The 27,950-nt window shown below is 40.6% G+C and overlaps 1 protein-coding gene across 10 annotated transcripts; it reads right to left on the reverse strand.

Moving 5' to 3' along the window:
* Nucleotides 1-1,043: 1,043 nt before the first annotated feature.
* Nucleotides 1,044-27,950, reverse strand: LOC106091224 (pneumococcal serine-rich repeat protein). Of its 10 annotated transcripts, none has more exons than XM_059368038.1 (10): nt 27,764-27,950; nt 26,358-26,597; nt 25,833-25,999; nt 9,930-13,618; nt 7,678-8,358; nt 7,326-7,581; nt 4,964-5,164; nt 4,442-4,875; nt 4,211-4,377; nt 1,044-4,148 (listed from the first exon to the last, which is right to left on the reverse strand). In XM_059368038.1, exons 4-10 carry the CDS (start codon nt 13,512-13,514, stop codon nt 1,163-1,165), a joined length of 8,310 nt encoding a protein of 2,769 aa, XP_059224021.1. In that variant the 5' UTR covers nt 13,515-13,618; nt 25,833-25,999; nt 26,358-26,597; nt 27,764-27,950; the 3' UTR covers nt 1,044-1,162. The 10 variants fall into 10 exon arrangements, with proteins under 10 accessions (XP_059224021.1, XP_059224019.1, XP_059224024.1 ...); XM_059368036.1 differs by having other exon boundaries at nt 25,833-26,002; XM_059368041.1 differs by having other exon boundaries at nt 7,678-7,919; nt 8,007-8,358; nt 25,833-26,597.

Below are 27,950 nucleotides of genomic sequence, written 5' to 3' on the forward strand. Positions count from 1 at the left end.
TGTTATCGACACTAGCAGTGTATCCGGCAAAAAACCCCAAACCATCAATTTAATAAGGAGGATTTAATCGATGAACAAGTTTTAGAAATGTTGCTGAGAAGGTCCTATTTTACAGATCATATGCTGCCATTATAGAGAGGACATGTTGCTACTAAAATTTGTAACAACAGTGTGCATTGAAAACTTTTGAAATTTTTGGAAAAATTAACATTGTACAACATATCCTCACTTGTGATTACCCCATTATCTTCGTTATTTTCCCAATACCATTAATTGCTGTGTTTTATTTTAATACTGGATAATGGAGGCCACCGTAGCGCAGAGAATAGCATGTCCGCCTATGTCGGTGAACGCCTGGGTTCGAATCCTTACGAGACCAACAGAAATAATTTTCAGCGGTGGTTTTCCCCTCCTAATGACATGTAAAACTTCTCTCCAAAGAGGTGTCGCACTGCGGCACGCCGTTCGGACTCTCGGCTATAAAAAGGAGACCCCTTATAATTGAGCTTAAACTTGAATCGGACTGCACTCATTGATATGTGAGAAGTTTAGCCCTGTTCCTTAGTGAAATGTTCATGGGAAAAAATTTGCAAAATTTGCATTTTACTGAATAGACAAGCCGTGAACGGCAAAAATAAAACAAAAAAAGTTTCCAGTGCAAGTCTGTTTGTTTGGCATTAGGTTGTAACGACATTTGCCAACCTGTCAAAACAATACGAGGAAAAAATTGTAAATAATTGCAAAATTTATAAATAAAATTTGCAAAACATGTGTGGACATAGAAGTCAAATAAAATGTATTAAGATTTGCGAGGGAAATTTTATAAATAATTGGTTTTAATTTTATTTTACCATTCACAATAGAGGATTTCTGCGAGTGCCCACACTTATTTGGGAACAAAAAATATCATTGCAATCCTGACAATAGATGTTCTACATAAGCCTGCACTGGTAATTTATTCAGAACTTCGTCGTCCTGGATGGATGCCATTTTCATATACGTAGTACTAAAATAAAACACAGCTACTATTGCTCTGTACTTACTTCGTTTTACGACAACGCGTTTTACAAGTCCTTCCATTACGCTGATATTTGTAGATATATTTTTTGCTGTTGTTAAGCCGTTTGTGGCGTTTCACAGTCCAGAAACAGTTCAATAATCATCACTCCTTTAATGCATTGCCACCCATGTTGGCATTTGCTGCAGCAGCAGCGGCATTCATAAGTTTGTGTTGGGGTATGACCGTTAATGATTTTGGAATTGACAACAAGAATTGTTGTTGTTGTTGCTGTTGTTGATGTTGTTGTTGCTGTTGTTGATGTTGTTGTTGCTGTTGTTGGTGTTGTTTCATTATGTGATTTGTTGTAACTAAAGAGGCGGGATTACTGGGATGATTTGGCTTGGCTAATAGCTGGGGAAGTTTGGGCATCATGTTGGAAGGACCACCACCACCACCAGTATTGCTGTTGGCACCTCCAGCTCCATTGAGTAGTAATTGATTGGTATCTGGGAAATTGCTCCATAGCCAGGACGCATTGTTTATGGTATTTTGGGCGGGATTTACAACATTGGCAGTATTGGCCGCATTTGTAATGGCATTGGCCAATAATGGCATCATTGGGGCAGAGAAATTGGCATTGTTTGTTAGGGATGATTGCAGAGGTGGAATATTGGAGATGTTGTTGGTGTTGGTGGCGGATGCTTTTTGTGCCATAGTTGGGAGGCGTGGTGCGGTTTGCGTATTTGTATTGGAGAAACGCTGCAATAATTGAAGTTGCATTATTTGTTGTTGAGTAGCTTGATGTTGTTGTTGTTGCTGCTGCTGCTGCTGTCTTTGTTGTTGCTGCTGTTGTTGATTCATAACTGAAGGATTATTGAAATTTTTATTCATATTTTGCATGTTTTTGTTTTGCAGGTGTTGCTGTTGCAGCTGCTGCTGACGTTGTTGTTGTTGGTGATGCTGCTGCTGCTGCTGTTGTTGCTGCTGCTGCTGTTGTTGTTGTTGATGCTGCTGTTGCTGGTGGTGTTGCTGCTGCTGCATCTGTTGTTGCTGTTGGTTGTGATGTTGCTGTTGCTGCTGTTGTTGTTGCTGCTGCTGTTGTTGTTGCTGCTGCTGTTGTTGTTTAGCTTCCTGCCTCTTCTTGGTGGCCTTGAGCATTTGATCACGCAACAATTTCTCTCGCCTTAAAATACACATACGATTGTAGTCAAATATGGAAATCAGGAAAGGCTTTCCACCAGATTGCACCTGCACCAAAGCCGGCAGTCTTCTGCCATCGGCTGTTTGATAGAGCGGTCCATTTTTAACCATATTCATGTTTTCCTCTACGGCCATCAGAGTTGGACGCCAAGTCTTGCTTTGCAAACGCTCTTGAGGCGTTAATGTTTCTGGCAGTATGACTACATTTGGCGGTGGCCGAGCATTGCCGGGTTTGGTCGGCAGCAGCCGCTTGTTATTGTTATTGCTATTTGAAGCGGCCATGCTGGTGCTGGGCGCGGTGGGGGCGGAAGGTGCAGCCACAGGTGGCATGGCACCTGCAGAACGCCTTTGAAGACTCACCAATTCCGGAGGTGAACTAAGCAATGAGACGGTATTTTTGTTGGCCGCAGTGGCATCAATTTGATTGCCCAATAACTTGTTGGCCACATCGAGAATTTTCTGCTGCTTCGTTTCCATGATAGGCAGTGGTGGGGGTAGCTGTTGTTGTTGTTGTTGAGTAAGAGCATTGGTTGCAGTTGCCAACGATGTTGAAGATGATGACGAGGAGGAAGAGGAGGATGATGAAGAATTACTTATGGGTACAATTTCCACGGACTTGCCCAACAGATTGCATTTCAATATACTGCGACTATTGCCGGCCCCTCCCGCCACATTGCTGGTTGTGGCTGTGGAGGCAGCCAAAACAACAGCTGCAGCTGCATTGGCGGCTGCTAGATTGGCATTTGATGTTGCAGAACTGCTATTGCTGCTGCTGCTGCTGCTACTACTGCTTATGTTGCCAGCCAAGGTGTCTTTCAGCAAAGATTTCTGTGGTGAGGGTGTGGGTGTTCGTTTATTGCTTGACGACACATCCTTGGGACGTGCTGTTATGGTAACAGCATTGCTACGTAGTTGTTTGGTAAGTTTGTCCACAGATAGACTTCGGCAGCGTAGACCTTGTTTGTCGGGGCTGTTGTTACCGCTGGCCTGTAGCGATGACGATGTTTTGGGCAGTTTCGACACCGCGGTAATTTCGACATCATCATCATCATCGTCGTCCTCATTAATTTCAAATGTGGGTATCTGCTGCTCAGGCTCTTTGGCTTTGGCTGTTGTCTCTTTGGGATTTGTGGCAGGACTCTGCAGCCCACCACAATGTCCCTTGTCATAAGAGGTCAAACGTTGCCGCACCGTTTGTGTGTAAACACTTGCATTACTCGAAGCACTGGCCGAGAGAATTATATCACCATTTCTAAAGTACTTTTCCAACAAAATCAAATGTCTTAGGAAAGAACTTTGATTGCCATAGGGCTTTTGCAACTCTTCCCAAAGTCTGCGCGTAGGCTCATCATATTGCAAGAAAGTTTGTACTCTGGTCCAGCCTTCCGGTGTTCTTTGGCTGCTGCTGCTGCCAAAGGGTACTTTGAAGTTCAATCCCAAATCTTCTTCGCCGGGGAATAATTCACGCATTGATATATTGGGATTAGCCCGTAAAACATTGGAAATATCCGAAGTACTGCTGTTGTTACCACCAGCACTGGCAGTAGTTTTATCCGTAGATGAATTGTTGCTCTGTAGAATAGCTTTCAATTTGGACATTTCACTTGGTGAGTTGTTAGCGGCTGCATTGGAAGCGGATGAATTCGAGGAGTCCGTTAGAACATTTTCAAATTCACGATCCATGGCATCGCTGCTGTTCTCTCGAAGACTGGCGTTGCCCTTAGAAGTTTCATTCTCTGCGGAATGTACAGAAGTTGGTGGGGATAAGGGATCTTTTGGATGAGAAGATGAATCATCTTCATGTAGGGGAGATTTTTCGGGGGTCTTTTCTTGTTGCTTCTGTAATTCGCTATTGTCGCCGCTGTTGGATGTTGGGCCATTGCTGTCTTCTTCATCAACTTCAGAGGCATCGTTGCTGCCATCGTGAATGTTATGGAATTGCAAAAGTCTGAAAGAGGACATCAAAGATCATTACTTAATTTTCCAATGAAAGAGAGCCAATAGTCTTACCGCTTTCTATAGTTTTTAACGAAATCTGCCTTTTGGGATTTTGTGGTGTCTGGAGGCTTCATGAGCAAATTGGCAAAATAGCGGCACAGTTTGCAGACAGCAGTGCCAATGCCCAATTGCACCGGTATGCCCATTTCAGACAAAGCCTTTTCCAGGCGATCAGTGTCCTAGAAATTTTATATAAATGTAAGTCAACGATTCTCAATACCATCTTTAATTTCTCCTCCTTACCGATGTTATGTGATACATGTGATTTTTACCCAAACGCCTTTTGCACAAAACACAGCCTGAGCATTGTATTACTGTGTCGTAATGCGATTGGCACAACCATATGGAGGCGGTGTTTGTGGGCACATCAAACTTCAAAAGGAATTTCTTAACGCTCTTGCGTATACACTTACGACGCAGTGAATGGGCAGCAGGATTGGAACAGCCGGTAACCAAACAGCTATGAGATGCAGCTGAGGCATAATGTTCTCCACCAGCCTCGCCTTCGGCATTCTCATATTCATTGGCATTGTCTGAGGATTTGACACCATTTGCGCCGCTCTCCAGGCCACCAGGGGCAGAAAGCCTTTTCTTATAGGAAGGCACATTGGCACGCCGATCTACATGGCGGAAACAGGCATCGCAAAGGCAATTATCCACAGTCAATTTTTCTTCATCTATAAATTAAAAAAACGAACAAGTTGGGTATTCAAGGAAGCATTTAAAATTTGTGTATGTTAGTTAACTTCAGAGCGCTTTACTCACTGGCTAATATTTTCTGCTGCCTTTCCATAGATTTGATTTGGCCCACATGGCATGGTGTATCATAGAGGCCAAATTTACCGCTGCAATAAAAGCATTGATCTTCACACAAACGCCCAGGATGAAACTTAAAGGACGACGCCTTCTCCGGTATAAGTATTTTCTCATCTTTCTTGGTAGAGACCGTCTGGTGTTCGTGCGATTCTGAATGGGAAGAGTCTGAATTGAGAATTGCATACCATACGTTTATGTACACACAGACACACACACATAGATAGATAGATACACATGAAGAAGATAGTTGGATGGGTGGGGGGAGAATAAAATAAATATAAAATAATTAAATTTATCCAATATCGAAAATATTTACAACATAATGGTTGTTGGTTATTTGCATGTTAAAAAGAGTTTGATGAGCTTTCTTGTATTAACTGTGTTAAGGAGAGGCATATGCAATCTGCAGTGGTTAAAAAAATAAATAAAAAATGTTTGTATAAGGTAGCCCAACTAACGATTGGAGTGCAGCAGGGTCGATCCAAAGTGATATAATTGTATGTAAGAAGGGAATTGGGTGAACAACCACCCAGCGAGGTTCTAACAAGCTGGCGTGAATACGAAACATGTTTGGGCGAAGAATGGTTTACCAGTATGGTTTTCACAGCATTGTTACCACCACCTCCGCTAGCCATGTAGTCTAAGATTTTGTGGCAGATAACTTGAAATTTCTTGCACTGAAAAGAGCAGCAAGATCCACATTTTACGACGCACAGTGGGAGAAAATCCAAAAAAACTAGTAAAAAATATGCCGTGTGAGAACGGGTGGAGATAACTCTTTGAAATTTGGAATGGTTAGGGCTGAGGCGAGACCGCATGCAAAATTTCAAGGCCTTAGGTTGTACCGGCGCCCTAAAGTTGGTCATCTTGGTATTTCAAAAGTTTGTTGGTGCTGCAAAATCTTCGTTTATCGTCCGATTTTCAAAATTATGCTGGATAGTGCTCAAAAATCCCTACAAAAAAGTACGCTTGAAGTCTACAATATCTCCAATGGTTTTGGGAATATTTGACATTTAATTTTTTTTTGAAATTTTGACCGATACCTGCTGCGTATTTTGCAAATGTCTTCGTTAACATTTGCGGTTAGATTTTCATTTTTATGCATGATTTGGATTTGTGACAAAATTTACAACGACTATGCCGCAAAAAGTGGCCACATCTGATAACTCAGTTAAAAGTTACACAGTGTGGTAGCCAAAAAATGTAAAAAAAAGTGTGTTCTTTTAATTTTTTTTCAAACTCGTCTTGTCATATCGACTACCATAGCTACTCAGTATTTAAGCAAGAGCCGGTGCAGCCCGGCCTCTCACTGAGACTTTCCACTCGATACCGCTCATAATTGTGTAGGGTGCAGGGTTAGCTTATCCGCCTATGACGTTGAACGCCTGGCTTCGAATACTGGCGAGACCATCATAAAATTTTCAGCGGTGGTTATCCCCTCCTAATGCTGGCGACATTGTGAGGTACTATGCCATGTAAAAACTTCTCCTCAAAAGAAGTGTTGGACTGCGGCATGCCGTTCGCATGCGAATATAAAAAGGAGACCCCTTATCACTGAGCTTAAATTTGAATCGGACTGCACTATTGATATGTGAGAAGTTTGCTCCTGTTCCTTTATGGAATGTTTATGAGCAAATTTGCATTTTTTGCATATGTTGGTCAGCTTCGTCACATGATTCCCAGCCATAATTATTTCCGTCTAATCAAGTTTACAATTTCATCGATCTTGCCATTGGAACTCTTTGCAAGGTTGATGTTTTCGTATACTAAGGAGATTGCCCTTGGGTGATAACGACGTCATCGGGTTTAATTCGGTTATTGTTGTAGCCACAACCGCAGTTGGAGATGGCGATCCTCGCTAAGCACTCCACTACCCGTAAACTGTGGAAAAATGCCACACAGCGTGGAACTCAAAATTCTAATCTTTGTGGTTCTCATAGATAACCTGTGCCGGGGTTTAATTCGGTATATGGTTTAGCATCCTGAATGCTGTTATGCCGCCGAAACGAGTAACCGATAAATATACTCTAGAAGTTACTAAGCTTAAGGATATATAATTTTAACCCAATTTATGAACGAAAAAGCTTGTTTAATCATTGATAGCATAATGGACGCTTGGCAATATTCGTTAGTGTAATGCTCATCAAACTCATTGCAACGAAAAAAAATTAAGAAAACAATTTATGGTGGCAATTTAAAAAATTGATATAAAATATAAGCCAATACAAAATAAAGATATAACATTATCACCATGGTTAGTATTAGGCTACAATGATACACGCACACTGAGGCATACACTAGAAATACACACCCATTTTATGCGAATGGGCACTAGCATTTACACTACAATTGTTATGCTGATTGGAGTGATAGCAGTGACGATAATTGTATGATTTTCTAGCATACGTAGAGTTGTTGTTGCTGTTGTTGTAGGAGAAGGACTTGCAACTAGTATTGTTAGTAGTAGTATTACTGTTATTATTGTTAAAATGATTTAAAGCTAATCTAGTATTAGAGGTAGTACAGGTTGTGGATTTTGTATGTAATTTGTGAAGCGCACCTTCAGTCTGTAACAAGAGAAAAAAGAGAAGAAAATATTGACATAAATTAGAATTTTGTTATTATCCTATGATTGAAAAACTTGGATAAAAGCAAACCCTTACCTCATTTTGTATGGTATAATAGTTATCCTCGCCATGACCTTCGCGATCATGTTGTAAACGATCACTATAGCCAGAGCCATGCGCACGTCCTCGGCTCTTTTGGAATGTCATTTTTAGTGATTGGCGCCTCTGTTGTTGTTGTTGTTGTTGTTGCTGTTGTTCTTTGCTGGCAGTTGCTGACGCAGATGATGTACCGGCGGCATTGGACTTTCGACCACTGTTGCCACTAGTAGAACCACCACCTGTTGAATTACGATTGAGTTTGATGATTGTTTTCAATGTACCAGTATACTCGTGATGGGTAGATGCAGCATGAGATGAATTTTTACCATTTCTTTTGCTACTATTCTGTTGTTGCTGTTGTTGTTGTGTGGCAGCCACCTTATTGGCTTCAACGGCGGCCGCTGAATTTTGTATAACCTCAAGGCGTCGCTTTTCAGCTGCTTTATGCGTCATCAGACCTAGATTTTGTAAATGTAATTCTTTTTTTCTCAACGACTCTTCGTCATCGTGTTCCAAATCCATGGTTATCCATGAGTTAGTTGATTGGCCCGATTTCATCGATGTGGCATCGTCATCTTTTAAGCCAACACTTGCTTTAATAATTGAGCTTACATGTAAGGTTGAGTTTTCTTTGCTATCGCAAGGTCCATCATCTGGTAAAATTGTCTCCTCAGAAGCCTTTAAAGGGTAACATTATTTTGAAATAAAATCATGCATGAAAATTGGGGAATATCAGATGGTTTTAAATGAAATGCTTTTCCTGAAAATATTCGCACCCAAATTTTAACCTAATCTAATGTTGATGAGATCAAGATATAATGAAAGTTTGCTAAAATTTCATTACTGTGAAAATGTTTGTCAAAATTTTCTTAGGTTAGGTTGAAAAAAAAGGGTGCAGATATTAATCCGTCCCCTGCCACTATGGACATACACCTAAGCCAGTAATCGTTCTTAAAACTATAAAGTAACCTCTAAAAAGAAAATTTCCGTGCTATTTACAAAATCCTTAATTGTTTTCAATACCTCTCCCCTAAGTTGATTCATGTCTGGTATTGTGTCTCCACCTAATTACCAGTATCTGTTCTTAGGTGGAGACACAATAGCAATTTTCTTAAAATTTCATTGCTATAGAAAACTCACTGAACCGGGCCCGCCCCACTGCGCATTCTTTTACTTTATATGGAACAAATTCGTATTCTAATCTCAAATACCTTTCATTTAAACCCTTTATTGGAAAAGTCAGCAAATATGTCCAGTTTGGGGTATAGTCCCTAAAAGCTATCAGTATCGAGCTCTACTGTCTTGAAGACGCAAATTGTCTTGGCGAGCTAATACGTCCTACTTGGGGGGTTTTTATGGTGTTGGGACGTCTCCAAGACAGTTGGTCCCGAATGTTGATAATAGATTCGTGGTCTACTCCCAAATACCTTTCATTTGAGCCCCATATTTCCATTGTCGGCAAACATGACCGGTTTGAAGGACGGGGCGGCCATTCAGTGACTCAGCCTTGTAAATATATATCAGATTCGTGTCCTACTCCAAAATACCGCTTATTTGAGCCCCATATTGCAATAGTCAGCAAATATTTGGGTGGTGTTATGTGGGTGGGGTGGCCCCATAGAAACTTTTTCCAGAATATTGATATCAGATTCATTCTTAACTTCCAAAGACCTTTCATTTGAGCCCCATATTGATATGGTCGTAAATTTGTCCTCTTTGGGGCATGTTTTTGAGGAGGTGCGGTCCCCCAAACACTTGGTCCCACATTTGGATATCAGATTCGTATTCTACACTCAAATAGCTTTATTTAAGCCCCATATTATCATGGTCAGTAAATAAGCCCTGTTTTGGAGAGGGGGTGTACCCCCAGATACGTAGTCTCACATTTGGATATCAGATTCGTATTCTACTCGCAAATACCTTTGATTTGAGTCTCATATTGCCATGGTCGGTAAATATGCCCGATTTAGGGATGTTTTGGTGGTTGGGGTGGTCCCCCAAACACTCGGTCTGACAATTAGATATCAGATACATTTTCTAATCTTAAATACCTTTCATTTGAGTCGTGATTGATCTATATATATATTTGGTAGGTTTGGGGGTGGTTTCTATTTGTTGCTTTCTTTCTTCTAAAGTGAACACCAAGGTCTCTATTCGCTTGAGTTTTATACTAACCACCATATGTAATATAAAGCCAACATTATTTTCTATAAAAAGATTTGGAAAGTATAACTGAGAGTTTAACATACCTCTGATTCTGTTTTAGGTTTATGTTCTTGCTTCAACTCATCTAAGTTCTTCTCCACAGCCATTTCAACTTTTTCTTTTGTCTCCAAGGACTTTTCTTCAATCTTCGGAATTTCTTCAGCCACAACAATATTACCAATGATGGCAGTTTCAATTTTTTCCTTTGTTTCAGATATTCTAATATCTTTTAGCAGCAACGATGTTGCCTGCTCATCATCAAGTTTCAACTCCAAATCCGTAAGGCTGACTTCATCTTTATCCCCAGCCTTTTTGGCATCTTCTACGGTAGTATTAATATCATCAATGACTTCATCAATATCCATGGAAACTGTTGCAACTGGAGGAGTTGCTAATGATTCAGCCAATAGTTCTTCAGTATTTTCTTCCTCATGTGGGGAAATAACAACATCAGCAAGAATAGCCACTGTTTTTTCTTCTTTCGCCAAAGTTTCTGCTTTAGAACTTAGTTTTTCTTTGTGACGTTCATCGATTTTCTTTAACTCGGCATCGATTTTAGCCAACACCAAATCCTTGCCATCATTAGCCCCTTCATCATTATCGGTTGTAATAACTTCCAAATTTTCCTTATCATCGATAACTAATTGGTCATTTGAAGATTGCGATTCTTCGGTGAATTGCAGAGGAGCACTTAGTTCACAATCGGCTTTGTTATCCAAAGATTCAGGCTCTGTTGTTATGGGAACTATATCCTCGATTTCTGGGACAAGTTCCTCATCATGTTCAGGATCTTCTTCAATCTCATTGGTAGCATCATCGTTAACAGAAGCGTTATTATCCATTGAAATGGTTTCACTTTCCTCCATGGCCAGCTCATCTTCTTCCTGATCATCTTCCAATGCAGCAACTTGGCTGGCATTTGTTTTTCTTCCTTCATCAGCTACTTTCTTATCTTTGGCAACTGCCAAAACATTGTCATCATTCTCTAGACTTTCTGATTCGGACACTTTAAGCACTTGTTTGGCCAGATCATCAGATTGTGCAGATAACTCTTCCTCTTGATTCTCAATTGTCTCAATTAATTTCAAAGATTCTTCTTTATCTTCCTTCTGGTCCTGGATCCCTTCTTCCTCTTCCTCCTCTTCCTCAACCACCAGGGGTGTTAATTTATCATCCGAGCTTAAGCTATTACCATCATCCTGACTGATTGATTTTCTTTCATCAACACTTTCGTCAAATCTCAATGTACCTTCTTTCAAGGATTCATTTGAATAGGTATCGTCCAATAAGCGATCATCGTTTTCCTTGGTTTCCTCTGACGAGGTTGCTGCTGAGGAGGTAGTGGCATTGGCAGTGTCACGGCCCACCACCTTCTGAACAATGTTGCCCAGTTTGGGATCTTCTTCAATGCCAAGATTATTTTCCAGAAATTTTGGCTTTTTATAGAACTGTTTAACACTAATTTCGGAAACACCTTCACTAACCAACTCTGAGGGACTTAAGGAGGCGGCTTTTTCTGAACCCGAGGCCACAGACGGTGGTGAATTTGCAGCTGCAGGGGTCAATGGCGTCCGCTTTGCCGTCTCTGCAATTTCTGCATCATTCTCAGTAATCATTGAACCAGTGTCCACTGTTAAGGGCTTGGGCAGCTCCTTTTCCATTTCCTCATCTTTAGGTTTAGTGTTTTCTGTTGCCTCACCGGATTTCTTAGCTTCCGCAGAATTAGCTGTTTTTACTGTTGCAGCCAAAATTGACGGCTTGGAATTTTCTTTTTGATCTTTTTCGGCTACAAATTCATCTATCTCCATATTGGTTTTCTCAATTTTAATATGAGCCAATGCTATATCATCGGTACTGCTAGAAGAAGTGCTGTCCTTGGAGTCTTCTTCGTCCTCGGGACTTGGTACAGTTGTTTTGGAACTACTGGCTTGATTTGTTTTCAGCAGACTTCTGGTTTGAGAAGCTACACGTCGTCGCTTTGGTTCTGTGGATGAAGTAGCGGCGGCCGATGATGTTCGCACTGGTGAGTTTTGTTTGGTTTGTCGGGTGGCTCTTGTGGAGGGTGATGCGTTGGAGGTGGATGTGACTGTGGTTAAGGTTGTAGCTGAATTTGATTTGCGAGTACCCCAACGTCCTTTAGCACGTACTGCAGTAGTGTTGGTAGCAGCAGCAGCTGATGTTGTTGTTGTTACAGTGGTGTTTGTTGTCTCTGTATCGATTGCTGCAGTGGTTGCTGCTGTTGTTGTTGCTGTGACTGTTGGTATTGATGATAAAGAAGTTGTTACTGATGGTGTTGCTGCTGTGGTTTCTTCTGATGTTGTAGTATTATTGCTAACTTCCATTTCATGATCATCCAAAATCTCCTGCTTGATTTTAATATTTGCCAATATATTGCTAGTCGCCTCCTCATTGACAGAACTATCTATGGTAGCTGTGGTTGTTTGCGACCCCTGCATGGGTTCATCACCATCAATTTCTGGATCGCGTACCTCAATTTTAATATATTTTGGTCCAGGTTCATCACATGAAGCTCTGTTATTTGTGGCGGTCATGTCGGTTTCAGTTTCTGAACGTTTACGCTTGGCAACCGGCTCAATAATGGGCATTGGCATTTTCACACGATTATTGCCACGGTTTCTATTCCTACCAATAGCCGGAGGTGTCTCAGAGCGTGTGGTGACACCACTGCCACCTGTTGTTTGACGTTGTCTTGTTATTCTGGTAGTTGAGGACAAATTTTCCTGACTGGCAGTGGATTTGCGAGTCAAACGATTAGTTGTTGTCGAATTGTTTGATGAAGAGGGTGGGGAGGAGGTGGTGGCTTTGCCGGAATCTTTCGTTTCCTTGGAATCTTTTGTTTCTTTAGTATCTTTTGTTGGCTCCTTAGAGTCTTTAGACGACTCTTTGGTGGTGCTACTGTCCTTTTTCTCTTCCTTTGGTTTATCTTCTTTTGTGTCAAAGACTTCTTTTTTAATATCTTTTTCCTTCTCCTTTTCTTTTTCTTTTTCCTTCTCTTTTTCTTTTTCCTTTTCTTTTTCTTTTTCCTTCTCTTTTTCTTTATCTTTATCTTTTTCCTTTTCTTTTTCTTTTTCCTTCTCCTTTTCTTTCTCTTTTTCCTTTTCTTTCTCTTTTTCCTTTTCTACTTCTTGCTGTTCTTTTGCTTCTTTATGATCTTTAATGGATTTCCGACCTCTGATTCCTGCCGGTTTCTTGCCTGTTGACGAGGTGCTGCTTTCTTCACCTTCACTATGATTGGACTCTGTGTTATCCAGAGGTTCTTTTTTTATTACCACCCCCGACGACGAGGAGCCGGGAGAAGGTAATAGTAAAGGGGAATTTCTGGTAACACGTTGCTGAAATGTTTTTGTTTCAATGGAAGTATCTCCACCTTTCTCCCCTCCAGATGCAGTGGCAGTGGATGATGCTGACTCTGTTGATTTGTTTGTTCCCGAGCTATTTGAATTTGATGCACTGTTTGTTGAGTTGCTTTTGGTGTCCAATGACTTTACCGTTCCTGTTGCTGATGCTGTCGTCGTTCCTGTCCCCGTTGCTGCCAATGCTGTTGGAGCATTGTCTGCCTTCGTCCCTTGAGCTGTCGATGATGTCGATGCTGCCTTACGTGTGGACATGGTAAATTAGATTCTACTGTTTTGTTGTTCTCAAAGATTTCCGAAATAAAAATCGGATCAACAAAATAAGGGTGTTTGGTCCCGCTGATTTTCCATCACGTTATCTAAAATAGAGAATAAGAGAGGGAGAGAGAGGAGGCGTTAAAGAAATTCAATCGTAGCTTTTATACTGCAAATAAAATACAATGTATGATTCCATTATTTATGTCTAATGAATTTGATTTTTGTTTTGATGTTGCCCACTCGTTTTATTTGCAAACTAGCGATGACAGGCTAAGACTGCATTATGCCAACTGTTGTTGTAGTTTACCCTCTGCAAACGAAAATTCAAAGTCATTGATATGCCAACACACTCATACAAACACACATCCCCCAACAACGCATCACATAAAAGTAAACATTTACAAAAGTAAACCCACAAACACACATAAGTACATATTTAAAACATTGAATGTTGGATGCTGATTGCTTGCCTGTCTGTCTTGCCGTTTTATGCTCGCTCGGGGGATAGTGCTCACTTGCCAAACAAAGAAGCAGCATAGCAGCAGTATGCGTTCGTTCGTTCTTCTAGCTGTTGCTTGTCTTTGGTTTTACGTTTTATTTTTGCTACTTTAGCGAACTCCTTGAAACCGGTTCTTGGTGTGAGTTTGTTGTCAGCTAGCTACATAGCCACCACTCCAACATGGATGGAGTTCAATTTATGTGGAGCTTTAAATGTGAAGTTTTGTAAAATGTGTGTTTTGACAGTCACAGAGAGTACCATAAACAACAACAACATATCCAGCCATAGACATTCGTGTTTAAAACGAAGTGGAAAATATTGGTAGACATCTGTGGATGATGGGGGTAAAGAACATGACAAACATCAGTGGGTCAAACGAAGGATTTTTACTATGCGTAACCAACTACAGGTTTAAAGGATGTTCGCTGTCTCCGATAAATGGAACGAAAGAAGAATAAGAAAATAATTTTCAGGTGAGTAAAGAGATAGAAAGAACTTTATGTAATACATGTGAGTGAGTTTCACTAACAACTACAATGGTAATAGCAACAACTTCAATTCAGAGAGACAGAGAGAGAAAGATTAAACGAAAGATTAAAACTACATTCACGGTGTTGAAACTTTTGCAAGGAGCAAAAATCATTACTAGGGATATCAACCACCGTCTTAAGCAAACACTTGTAACTTTCTTAAGGATGAAGTTGGTTAAATATTTTTATATCATAAAAGATAAACACAGTTTTGTCTATAATTTTATTCACTTTCACTACGATGTGTACCTATACCTAGTTCTGCAAATACAGTGTTGCCAGATGTATACTGGCGGTATTACTGAAAAGCAGGAATCAAATTAGAATAAAAAAAACTAATGAAATTCTTCAAAACGTGAACTGTTTCGTTTTAGAGTGTTGAATAATGCAATCGTGGCTGGGATTCAAATACTGAGGAGAACAACAAACAAATTGTAGATCTTGTTAGCTATGCCCTCAATTAAACTTCACGAAGTGGCAATGTTCAACGGCAATATTTGGCTTTAAAAAGGAGGAAACATAGACAGGAAACTTAACTGGAAGTACAACAAACATTCAGGTACGTACAGAGAAAACTCAAATATGTTGACCAATATGTAGAAGAGCCTGAATAGAATGAAGGTTCATTAGCACTGCCAACATTTAGCTAGTATGGTTGTCAGTGTTGTAGGGGAACTGCAATATAAAGATATTACAACAGGTTCAACGGATGTTGCATAAATTAGGCTATGAGAATGACGTCTGACGTAAACATGTTTGTCCGGTGTGGGGTGTGTAACGGGCTCTGGACAACTGTGCCCTCTGCAAGATTATCGAGAAGGTACAGGCTACCGAGGCAATGCTGATCTCTTGAGCAAGGAGGAAGGCCCGAGAGAGGCCATACTCGTATGTCGAGCAAACAAAGACTGCCCTAAGACTGAGAGAATCAGGAACTGCTGCGTATTATTTACCAGGGGAATCCATTATTGTTGTTGTTGTTCTATCAGTGTGTTGTACACTGAGGCGGCAGCTATCGGGTCAATCCGGTACGTACAGCGGGCTGCCATGGGATTGATCCATTCTTCTTGACTGGTTAGTTGTTGTTTTTGAGGATAGGAATTTCTGGTTTGGCGGTGATTCTCCAAAACCTATAGATCTAAATTAGTTGGGGACATCGGGGCCACCGTAGCGCATAGGTTAGCATGTGCTCCTATGACGCCGAACGCCTGGGTTTGAATTCTGGTGAGAATATCAGAAAAAATGTTCAGCGCAGAAGCCATGTGAAAACTCCTCCCCAAAGAGGTATTGCACTGCAGCACGTCGTTCGAAATCGTCTATAGAAATTAGGTTCCTTATCAATGAGCTTAAACTTGGGTCTAAATTGAATGGGAACACCGGGGCCACGATAGCGCAGATATTAGCATGTCCGCCTATGACGCCCAACGCTTGGGTTCGAATTCTGGTGAGAACATCTGAAACAAATTTGTCAGCAGTGGTTTTCTCCTCCTAATGCTGGCTACATTTAGTTACTATAGCATGTATAGAAAAAAATGTCTCCCCATAGAGGTGCCGCACTGCAACACGCCGTTCGGAATCGGCTATAAAAATTAGGTCCCTTATCAATGAGCTTAAATTTGAATCGAAGAGCACTCATTGATATGTGAGAATTTTGCCTCTCTTACCTCTGTTCCTTAACAAATGTTCATAGAAAAATTTGCATTTGCCCCGGGGCAGTAGTATTCATTTAGATCTTTGGAACAAACGAATCATGTCTTCGCGACTCTGAAGATACTGAAGACGATGTTAATGCGGGAGCAGCGTTCCGTTCGGACTGTCACGTTATGCGTGGAAAGGCGGCGCTAATCGCTGTAGCGTTGGGCCTTATGGAGCGAGACTAGTCAATGTGGACAACGTGGTGGCCGACGAGCTGGCCAGGTATGGATCGCTGACAAACGCGTATCGAGCTACGGAATTAGTGAGCCTCCCTGTGCGAATTTCCTACGACGACCGCGCGCCTATGGCCAAATTTTCCGCGAAAGAGGCCATTGCTTATCCTGGGGTTGAAGAAGCATGATTTGGGACCACTGATATGTTTTCCGAATGTTCTTTAACACATCAGTTCTGTGATGTTGCGAAGGACAAAAGGGGTCTGGGCAAAAATAGATTTTCAGAAATTATTTGACAAATTTTGGATTTTTAAGAAAATTTCTTAAAAAACAAAAACCCAAAGAAGCAGTCTGCTGGTAGCCATTTTTGTAGCGGATTGTAAACTTCGGTATAAATTGAATGGGAACACCGGGGCCACCGTAGCGCAGAGGTTAACATGTCCGCCTATGATGCTTAACGCCTGGTTTCGACTCCTGGCGGTGGTTTTCCCCTCCTAATGCTGGCAACATTTGTGAGGTTTTATGCCATGTAAAACTTCTCTTCAAAGAGGTGTCGCACTGCGGCACGCCGTTCGGACTCTGCTATAAAAAGGAGGCCCCTTAGCATTGAGCTTAAACTTGAATCGGAGCAACTCATTGATGTATGAGAAAGTTTGCCCCTGTTCCTTAGTGGAATGTTCATGGGCAAAATTTGCATTTGCATGGACCATTTTAGGATTTTTTTAGATTTAATAGAGTTTGTAAGGGCTAGAATCGCTCACCAGGATCTAGTTAAAATCGTTATCTACGACAAGTTCTAAGAGAATTTTCGATGTTGTTGTTATTGTAGTAGTCAGGTGGGCAAGCTCGTTCCGAACCATGGGACTGATCGCCTCGGGAACGTCATGAACATTGGTCAATCGCAAATGCAAACTAGCCTATGAACATTTCATTTAGGAACAGGGGCAAACTTCTCACTTATCATTGAGTGTTGTCGGATTCAAGTTTAAGCTCAATGATAAGTGGCCTCCTTTTTATAAACGATTCTGAACGGTGTACCGCAGTGCTACACCTCTTTGGGGAAAAGTTTTTACATGGCTGCCAAACCATTTTTATAACCTCCATCATAGGATTGGGGTATACTAATTTCGTCATTCCGTTTCTAACTCATCGAAATGTTGATCTGAGACCTAACAAAGTCTTATATTCTTGATCGTGTTGACATTCTTAGTCAGTTAAGCCATGTCCGTCCGTCTGTCGAAATCACGATATCAGTCGAACGCTTAAAGCCAGCCGCTGATGCAGGTCGCTGGGGATTGGAAATGGGCCAAAGCGGTTTAAATTTGGATAAAGCTCCCATAAAAACCGGTCTCACGATTTGACATTTTGAGCCCCTGGAAACCACAAATTTTGTGCGGTTTGTCTACGTGGTTTTGTGTACGTGGTGTTCTGTTACGACTTCCAACAACTGTGCCAATACGGTCCAAATCGGTCTATAACCTGATATAGCTCCTATATAACCCGATATACCGATTTGACATCTTGAGTCCCTGCAATCCGCTTTTTTCCGATTTGGCTTAAATTTTGCATGTAGTCTTCTGTTGCGACTTCCAAGAACTGTGGCAAGTACGGTTAAAATCGGTCTTTGAGCTGATATAGCTCTCATATAAACGGATCTCACGATTCCCACCAGAGGCGCGTCGTTCACCCAGCCAATTCAGGCCTCTACATACCGCCAGAATGACAAGAGAACTAAGTGCATGGAGCGATTACAGGTGCAGAAAGAGGTGTTTGCCAACTATTCTGTGACTTCTTCTCTCAATTGCGGGGCTGTGACCCAAAAAGTGTTCAATTGTCTGCAACTTTTTGTCTGCCCCAGGATAAGCGACGCCCTGTTAAGCGATTTACACGGCCATAGGGCCTTAGCCACCCTGTAATCCACAACATCAAGCCTAGGTTCATTCGCGCGGTCATGGTAGAAAGCATCAATCTTACCAAAAAACTCACACAAGAAAGGTTAAATTGAGCGCGGTCCACGCTCAAAGCGACTCAAAAAAAAAATGCTAGTTTTTCCAATAGCCACTTCAGCACTATTCTTTGACATTTAGCTTAAAAATTTGTCCATCCTATGATTTCCTTTGTAAATAGCTTAGCTCAAGTTGTAAACAAACCATTCTCAATTCAAAACTAAAACAGTTTTCCTTCTCTTAAAGTAGCCACCATTTTCAGCAATCACAATAAGTCTTAACATACCTTCCAACACAAATACATTTTTAAAATCCAATTATTATCTCTTTAAATCAAAGTATTATTGCCCAGCCGGCAGCCCAATTGTCATGCCGTCATAGAAGCGGCTAACGTACTCTACTCTACTCATTCATGTATCACACATTGGGAAACGCTGAAATGAAATCATAACAAGTATACGCACTAATGTGTCATTTCTCAGTGGCGACACACTAACAGCCCATGCTTACTTAACATATAATATGGAGCAATGAGCAACCAAAACAAAAAAAAACAGATGTCTGAAATAGACTAAAAATTGTGTGTGTCCACAATCACACACATACCTTCAGTTACTTCCTTAAACATTCAACAATCCATTGTTGATTTGGTAGGTCAGGTTTATCAACAGATGCTGCTGCTGCTGCCGCCATCACTACCAACCACACTGATGTGTGTGTTAAGATCTAGGATGAAAATGGAAAAAAAAGGCCAAGAAAAAGGAGCAAAAAACAGCAAATAGGGGTAGTTTACATTTTTTTACAGGATTTTCCTTTTTTTCCCCAGCAACAACATCCTAGTTATTGTGCAAGTCGTCTGTGGGTTTGTTTTGATTTTTCATAAATGGGTTTATGGTGGAGTGTTCTGTGTGGTTTGTTAAAAAAATGAGATTGCGAAGGGCGCAAAATAATGTAGCTTAACCCCTATAATATCAATTCCTTAATGGAGATGCTGCAGATTTAAGAGTGCTAGGAAAGTTTATTTTTAAGGGGAATTATAAATATTAGAAAAAACGCAAATATTAGGTCAGTTTTAGGTCAAAGGAAAACAACATTTTATGAAATTTTGTCTAGAAGCAACATTTTGCCTAAAGCTTAAATCTTGCCTGAGGACAAAATTTCTATGAAATTTTGCCTAAGGCAGACACAATTTCTATGGAATTTTGCATTTCCCTTGAGGGAAATTTTGCTTGAAGACAAATTTTCTATGAAAATTTCCCTTTTCCTTGGGGTTCATTTTGCCTAAAGACAAAATTTCTATGACATTTTCCCAGAAATTTTTCCTAAAGACAAAATTTCTAAGAAATTTTACCTACAAACAAAATTTTTATGAAATTTTGCCTAAATCCAAATTTTCTATGAAATTTTGCCTAAATACAAATTTACTATGAAATTTTGCATTAAGACAAAATTAGTACGAAATTTTGCCTAAAGACAAAATTTCTATGCAATTTTGCCTAAAGACAAAATTTCTATGCAATTTTGCCTAAAGACAAAATTTCTATGCAATTTTGCCTAAAGACAAAATTTCTATGCAATTTGTCCATGAACATTCCATTAAGAAACACGGGTAAACTTCTCACATATTAATGAGTGCTGTCCAATTAGTTCAATGATAAGGGACCTCCTTTTAATAGCCTTGTCCGAAAGGCGTGCCGCAGTGAGACACCTGTTTGGGGAGAAGTTTTTACATAGCATAGTACCTCACAAATGATGCCAGTATTAGGAAAGGATAAACAACGCTAAAAAAATTTTTCTGTTTTCGCCGTGAGGTTTTTTTTTAAAGTGCCAACAATGTGCCATGTCCTGTCAAGTCAATATTTAAGCAAGAGCCGGTGCCGTCCGGCCTCTCACTGAGACTCTTCATTCTCAATCCCAGACCAGCCGGTTGTACGTACCGGATTGTCTCAATGAAGTTCATTGGCAAGGTCTGACGCCTCAGTGTACAACAGACTGCTACCAAACCTCTCCACTCGATACAGCTAATTGTATGCGACTGTAGTTATGCCATATGGAGCAATCCACTATCCGCAACGTGTGAACGCACCCGGCAGCTCTCAGCTGAGCTTCTCGTGATAATGGTGAATACGCAGCTCATTGTTCCAGTCTGTATGGTGCTTACAGTTATACCGTGCCAAGTTATTTGTGTGGTTGTCACTCGTTGAAGCCCCCCAGGAGAAGGTTGGTTGATGCCGGCTCTGTTTAACATTTACTTATCTTCTATTTCACATTCTCCAGACAGAATTGAGATCGTACCGATTATACGATTCGCATCATGGAAGCCAGAAAGCCCCCACAGGAATGACTTCTGTGATAACATAAACTTCTGCCTTATCAATCTTGCTTCTTAGTCATATCTTCAGCTTCGTTGTTAACTTGGTGTCATTCTGTACCACTATTAGAGGTCCTCCCCATACGCTACTGCAAGTTGTTACAGAATCATCAGTCAAAACAAGGACTTCAAGTCAATTGCCGGCAGCACTTGAATAGCAGACAATGAATCTTCAATCCCATGGCAGCCGGTTATACGTACCGGATTGACCCGATGAAGTCCTTCATCGGCAAGGGCGGCCGCCTCACTGTGTACAACACACTGCTACAACAACAACAATGAATCCTTGTTGACTTAATATAAGACAATTGGCCAGTAAGTGGTTAACTTTGCAACGTCTTTGTGGACTCGCTAGCAGAGCGAAAAGCATTAGAAAAAGATTCAGTCTTACTAAAATGTTACTTTACGCACTGGTACGTGCTGCCTTCTCAGTTTTCATAAGGATCTCCTCCATCATGGGACCAATATCGTACCAGTTCCAAGATACAGCTATGTGTTTTTTAACAAGAATCTACTTGGCTGTTGGCTGTGTGACAGCATCCATGCAAACCACCAACTAACGAATAGACAACCATCGCCTAGAGACGTCAGATTTGATTTTCACTATATACAACGAGGTTCAGTCCCACATAAGGGTGCCTTAAGGCTAGGCAGCATATCAGTTAGATTTAACTGGCGGCTAATGGGACTAAGCCGTTGGACTAGCTGGCTGAGCGGCACATAGTGCAATTAGATCCAGACCTGCCAAAAAGATGTTCTACAAAATGTGATCTGCTATCTGTTCAATAGTCATGCGGACCACCTCTATAATGGAATAAAGATGCTACCAGCTCCAAGATACAGGTATAATTTGTTTAGGAAGAATCTTTTTGGCTGTATAACAGCATCCATGCAAAATACCAACTATGGAAAGGGCAACCATCGCCCAGATATGCCAGATTGGATTTTCATGATCAATAGTGAGAAGTTCAGCCCTAAATAAGGGTGCCTTAAGGCTAAGCAGCAAATAAGCCAGGTTTAACTGGCAACAACTGTGTGAAATTTGTTTTTGCAAACTATCTGAAGCATATAGTACTTGATGAAGGTAACCCCTCTCGGCAAACCAAAGTAGTTCCGGTTCAAGTACTTTTAGCAGATGCAGCCGCCGCAATACATATTTGGCTGGGATCTATACCAAGGTAATGGTATCCATCATGCAACCGTTTGTCTGTCCAACCAATTACAATCCCGATTCAGATTCAGAAAACTGAATACAGAGTAGAACCCAGCAACTAAATTAAGGATGAAGAGGCAATACACTATAACAACACACACTGAGAGCACACACTGATCGTCCACAGGTTGCGGATAGTGGAATGGAGTGGAGAGTCTCACTAAGAGACCGGGCGGCATCGGCTCTTGGTTAAATACTGAGTACCTAGGATGATGAAGGTAACCCCCAGAGTAGTTCTAGCTCAACAACCTCAACTAATAGATGTATTTCACCTGTTCACTTGGAAGCACCCAACTCAGATACAGGAAACTGAATATATAACAGTACCTAGTAACTAAATTTAAGATGAAAAGGAAATGCACTATTACAGGACATGCTGAAAGCTACCGGGGGCGTCCACAGTTTGCGAATAGAGGGATACTCCATATATGGATTGCTGCGCTAGCACAATCAACGGTGGAGAGTCTCTGTGAAAGGAAGCCTTTTGTTGTTGTTGCTGTGGCAGTTTATTGTGTTCTATCATTCGTCTGCTTGATTCTGTTGAGTGTCAAGACCCAGAAACTCTGCGACTAAGATAGGGTGCGTCCACAGAGATCTAGGTCTGAGTCGAGTGGGTCTGGTCGGGCAGTTAAACAAGTGACGTGTATCGTGCGGTCCCTGGTTACAATCGGGACATACATCTTGTACGTCGGCATCAATCCTTGCTCTGTATGAGTTGAGCCGTCTGCATCTGCCGGTATTAGAGCAAGAGTCGTCACCGGCTATTGCTTAAATACTGAGTGCCTGTGATACTCGTAATGACAGGGCGTGTTATTGGTGGCTCTAAATAAAAAATTGGCATAATGTTCTCGTGGCGATCGGTTCTATGGATCGGGAAAACCCTGCTGACTTATAGATCATGACGTGGATCGCTAACTCCACGAAAAAAAAAATTGCTGCAACAACAACAAAAAGAGTAGGTTAGGTTGAAAAGTGGGTGCAAATATTAATCCGTCCCATGCCACTATGGACATACACTTAAGCCAGTAATCGGCTTGCTGTGCGCTCTAAAAACCAAAACGATAATCTCGAAAAAGAAAAATTTTAAGTTGGGAATTCAGTGCTACTTACAAAATTCTCAATTTTTTTCCATACCACTCCCCTGAGTTGGTTCATGTCCCACCTAAGTACTGGTGTCTGTAAGCCGCGAAAGGCAATTGCATAGGAAATGTTCCAACGTCTCAATTTTTTTCAATTATACTCTGCACAAGCCCACTTGCTCCATCGATTTTGCATAAGTGAGGTCGTAGTCCTCTCCCAAAAAAAGTAGCATGGATGAAAGTATCGAAAACCAGAGCCAGAAAGAAAGGCCCTATGGCACGGTTTGATCTGGTTGAGACCTTGGCTAATATGCGCAACGTTTATGTGCAAAACAGTCTGCGCTATACAATTGATGAGATCCATGTATTTGTAGCCACATTTTCGTCAAGCTCCTGTAGGTTATTTACAGGCGCCTTGTCATAACGAGCATCATAGGCGTTCAGTATTTGTGCAAGAGCCGGTGCCGCCCTGCAACCGGTGGGCGCCCGGAAGCTTGCTGGTAGGCTTCTCGTGACAACAATGAACACCACACAAAATGGAGTTCAATGTTCCAGCCTGTGTGGTGCTCACAGCTATCCCGTGCCGGGGTTGAGATCCATGTTTATGCTTAGCAAAGCTTGTAAGGAGTTGCGTATTAAGTGACAAGACAAGGCAAGAGAGATTGGTATGTACCGCTATCTGGATAACTAAACTAAATTTCCCATGAAAATTCCATTTAGGATCAAGGGATACTTCTCTCGTATAAATTTTAAACTCATTGATAAGGAACCTACTTTTTCTATGCCGAGTCCGAACGGCGTGCCGCATAGCGAAACCACTTGGTAGAGAAGCTTGAACATGAGAAGATACCTAAAAAATGTAGTCAACATTAGTAAGGGGATAACCACCGCTGAATAATATTTTTATATGTTCACTACGGGGTTTAAACCCAGGCGTTCGGTGTCATGTGCTGCGCATCTGTAAATTATTCTGCTAATTTTTCAGACAACGGCAAGAATATGCCCAAAGACATATTAAGGACGTTTATCTGTTTCACGATTCCCATTACATTCAAAATCATCAGCATCAACGTAAAGATTTCGTGAAGGCTCACGATTTATGACAATTTGGCTCCACAGACTACATTTTTTACTTCATCCACTATAAATTACGGTGATTATTAAACAGCTCGAAAAGCAGGCATGGCATCCGTGACATTATAATACATCTTATCAGGTAGGCCACAGTAGCGCACAGGTTAACTTGTTCGCCTGGGTTCAAATCTCGGCGAGACCATCAGAATAAACTTTCAGCGGTGGTTTTCGCTTCCTAATGCTGGCAACATTTGTGAGGTACTATCCCATGTAAAACTTCTTTCAGAAAAAGGCCCCTTATCATTGAGCTTAAACTTGATTCGGACTGCACTCATTGCTATGTGAGAAGTTTGCTCCTGTTCCTTAGTGGAATGTTCATGGGCAAAATTTGCATTTGCATCAGGTCACATAATGTCATCATCAACTGTTTTTGGTTCTATTGGTCACTGCATTAGTTCCAACAATGCAAATTGACGGCTAAATTTGTAAACCCCTAGTGATGAAGTTTTTAACTATTGTATCCATAGTTTTGGGTAAAGGTCCCAGGGGCTTTCCGAAGTACCTGATAAAAGTTGTACATACATTTGCATTTGGAGATGGCGATCCTCGTCAACTTCTTATAGGCAAGCAAGTTCGTTCCGGTCTATATGACCGATCACCGCTTGAACTAGAAGGTCATTGGTTATTTAAAGGCGGCAATAACTCGCCTTGTCGTATCAAGCATCATAGGCACTGAGTATTTACGCAAGCATTCTACTATCCGCAAACTGCTAAGAACACCACACAGATTGGAGCTCAAAGTCTAGCTTGTGTGATGCTCATAGTTATCCCTTGCCGGAGTTTTTTGTTGTTGTTTTAGCAGTGTGTTGTATACTGAGGCAACAGCCCTTGCCAATAAAGGAATTCATCGGGTTCCATGGGATTGGAAAATTTTTGGTTCAACCACTTATACCAATTGCATCAAAAGTAGTCCAGGATTGGTGACCCCCATCAGAGGGAGACTTTTTTGGGATATTATGAATATTTTAACCTTCTAAACCCATTATAACTGAAGAGCTATGGCATGGCGTGCCATTCAGGCTCGGCGATATGAAGCAACACCTTTGGTTATAAAAGAGGTTTCACTTCTTCCTAAATGGAAATTTCAAGAAAATCCCTAGATTAGTGTCGTTAGCGTGTTTGTTGTTGTTTTCAAAATTTTTGATAATTTTAGGCAAATGTATTACTATCCCCTGTCTAAACATAGGTTTCAAGCTTTTCAATCAAGTGAAAGTTTAGTTAAGAACTTACAAACCAAAAATAGTGATCGTCTCAATTTGTTATATTAAAAGGTATTTTTCCATGGTGGCATCCTCGGCATAGATCTTAAATTTGCCAATTTGGCATAAACGTACTCCCTTTACTATCGAGAGTCAATGGTGTCCTTAGTGGAAGCCTTTCCAAATGTTGTCCAAAAGACACTTTGAACTTTAGTATAGACTCTGCAGTTTAAAAATATGTTAGGTAATTTCGAACCTATGTTGTCCTTAGGCATTGCCATTGGCAATGGCCTGTGGTTAACGGCTGCCCTTGGAATTTCTTGAAGAGGACTTCTAATAAGAACAACCTGATCAAAACAAATTCATGGGCAACATATGGGCAAACAATTGCATAACTTACAACTATTTGGAACATCTCTAGATAAGAAGGTATGTATGGTTCTATATAGGTAATGCGTAAAGAAGAGAATCCCACTCACCAATTTCCCATGAATATCAACAAATTTCCACCAATATCGCCGCAGTTGTTGTTGTTGGTAAATAATGAAAACAATTGCTATCCTTAATTACGTTTTTAAGCCCGAGTTCTTTGGGGTCTCTGCTGTCGCTGCTTCAGTTGTGCCCCCAAGGGTTACGGCTGTTGTTGCTGCTAAATGACAATAATAATGAATTTCCCCACTTAAAAACAGCAGCCATACAGTATGATGATAGCAGGAGGAGTAGTGGGAGGTGCTCAATATAAAAACATCACCAGTTGAAAGAATAGTAGTTGAGCCAAGCGGTGGTGGGGGGAAATAATAATGAAACAAAATGAAAATCACACACAGCCGCCCCACAGTAGTGTAGTTGAGAACAGTTGAAAATGTTAAAAACCAACAACAACTGTTAGCTATGCAATTGACATTTATTGTAATAATAAAGAGCCAAGACTTCGCTGCTACCTCTCTGCTTGATGGCAATGATGATGATGATGATGTTGACTATAAACTATTAATGATGCTTACTATTCTGCAAATTTCCTTTTGATCTAGTTTTTCTTTTAGTTTAAGAAGTTGTTTGTTGTTTTCTGTTTTGCTGTTGTTGTTATGTTCTTGAGTTTTTTCCTCTTCTCTTTTTTTATTATTGGTTTACTTGAGTTCTTGTTCTTGTTGCATAGCATTTATGCCCAATATCAAAATTTGCATAAGATTTTTGTGTTTTATATTTGCTTTGTGTTCACTTAACAAATTTTAATTTTATTTTATCTAAAAGTTAATGGGAAATCACATATTAGCAATTAAACTTCACTTAATTTTGAAAATTTTCACCGATTTTCATTGATAAACACATTTTTTTTTGATTTAAACAGAACGAACATTAAAAAACAAGAGCCAAAGCCAACAGCTTCATTTAAATGACACCGACTAAGAGGAGAGTTAAAAAAGAGTACAAGAGTAAAATGGAAATTAAAGAGAGAGAGAGAGAGAGAGTAAAATGCTGTCGCCGCCGTTGCAGAGTGGTGTTCTTCTTTAGAACAACACAAAATTTTTCAAGTTGAAAACAAGCGAAAAAAATAATAATGAAAACAAGAACAAAAAGAATCATCATCAATTTTTTTGTTTTTTGATTTCGTTTATTGCAAAGAAAAGGAAACGTAAGAAAAACGGAAATTAACGATGTCGTTTGCAATCGGCTAACGCGTAAATGGCGACCGTTGAAAACAAAATATAAAAAACACGAACGAAGCCGAAAAGAGATAAAGCGCAGGCATTGCCGACCACCAAAACGATACACGGACAGACGGACAACACTACAAGCAAAACACTTGCAAATCCGTACATACATATCTGGGCAGGCACGCAAAGGAAAGTCACTGGGATAATTTGTAGGGTTTTCACTTCCCCCCTTTATAATGTTTTGTGGGAATAAAACTTTTCCATTTTCTTTGCATTTACTACTACTCCACCATACATCACTACGGTAGCCAAACAGCCAACACACAAAACACAACGAATACTGGCACAAAATGAAATTAACAAGAGATTTTGCAAATTGCAAAAATTTCGAAAACTTTTCTTCTTCGACATAATTTTGTCTTGCTTTCTGCCAATTCAATGTTATGGGCTTGTTAGTGTGCCCCTCAAACATTTTACCATTTGCACAGGAAAAACATGAAAACAAAAACTAAAAAAAAAGTTTAACTATTTTCACTTGCTTTGGGAAAAATGGAAAAAAATATGCACGTCGTGTTGTCGTTAACTCGCGTAATATAACAATCTGTCAAAAAAGTAGAGAAATAACATGAGAAAACAGAAAACCAACAAGCCAATGCAAACGCACACAGGCACAAAATGCCGCCGCTCTCACACTCTTGCTCAGTGTCAATAACAGACAGCTGTTAGTATACGATGTTAAATGTAAATCTACTAACATTTCTCTTTAGTTTTACTCTTGCATGTGTTTTTGTTTTTGCTGTTTCTCTATCATTTGTTTTGCTTTGCAGTTTTGTTTGTTTGTTGTTGTTGTTTGTGTGTTTTTTCGAAACACAACGACTCACGCGAGATTAAACCCACTTCGACGGGGTTGAAAATACAACTAATGCTCGCTGTTGAATTGTT

Source organism: Stomoxys calcitrans, chromosome 4 (genome assembly GCF_963082655.1).
Source record: "Stomoxys calcitrans chromosome 4, idStoCalc2.1, whole genome shotgun sequence".
Lineage (NCBI taxonomy): Eukaryota > Metazoa > Arthropoda > Insecta > Diptera > Muscidae > Stomoxys > Stomoxys calcitrans.

What these genes read in the sequence shown, in the direction of transcription:
- LOC106091224 (XM_059368040.1), bottom strand. Translation starts at nt 13,514, where the DNA reads ATGTCCACACGTAAGGCAGCATCGACATCATCGACAGCTCAAGGGACG. An exon ending in GCAGCAGAAAATATTAGCCA is followed by an intron (nt 4,876 to 4,963) that starts GTGAGTAAAGCG and finishes TTTAATTTATAG; the next exon opens with ATGAAGAAAAATTGACTGTG. An exon ending in ACATGTATCACATAACATCG is followed by an intron (nt 4,378 to 4,441) that starts GTAAGGAGGAGA and finishes TAAAATTTCTAG; the next exon opens with GACACTGATCGCCTGGAAAA.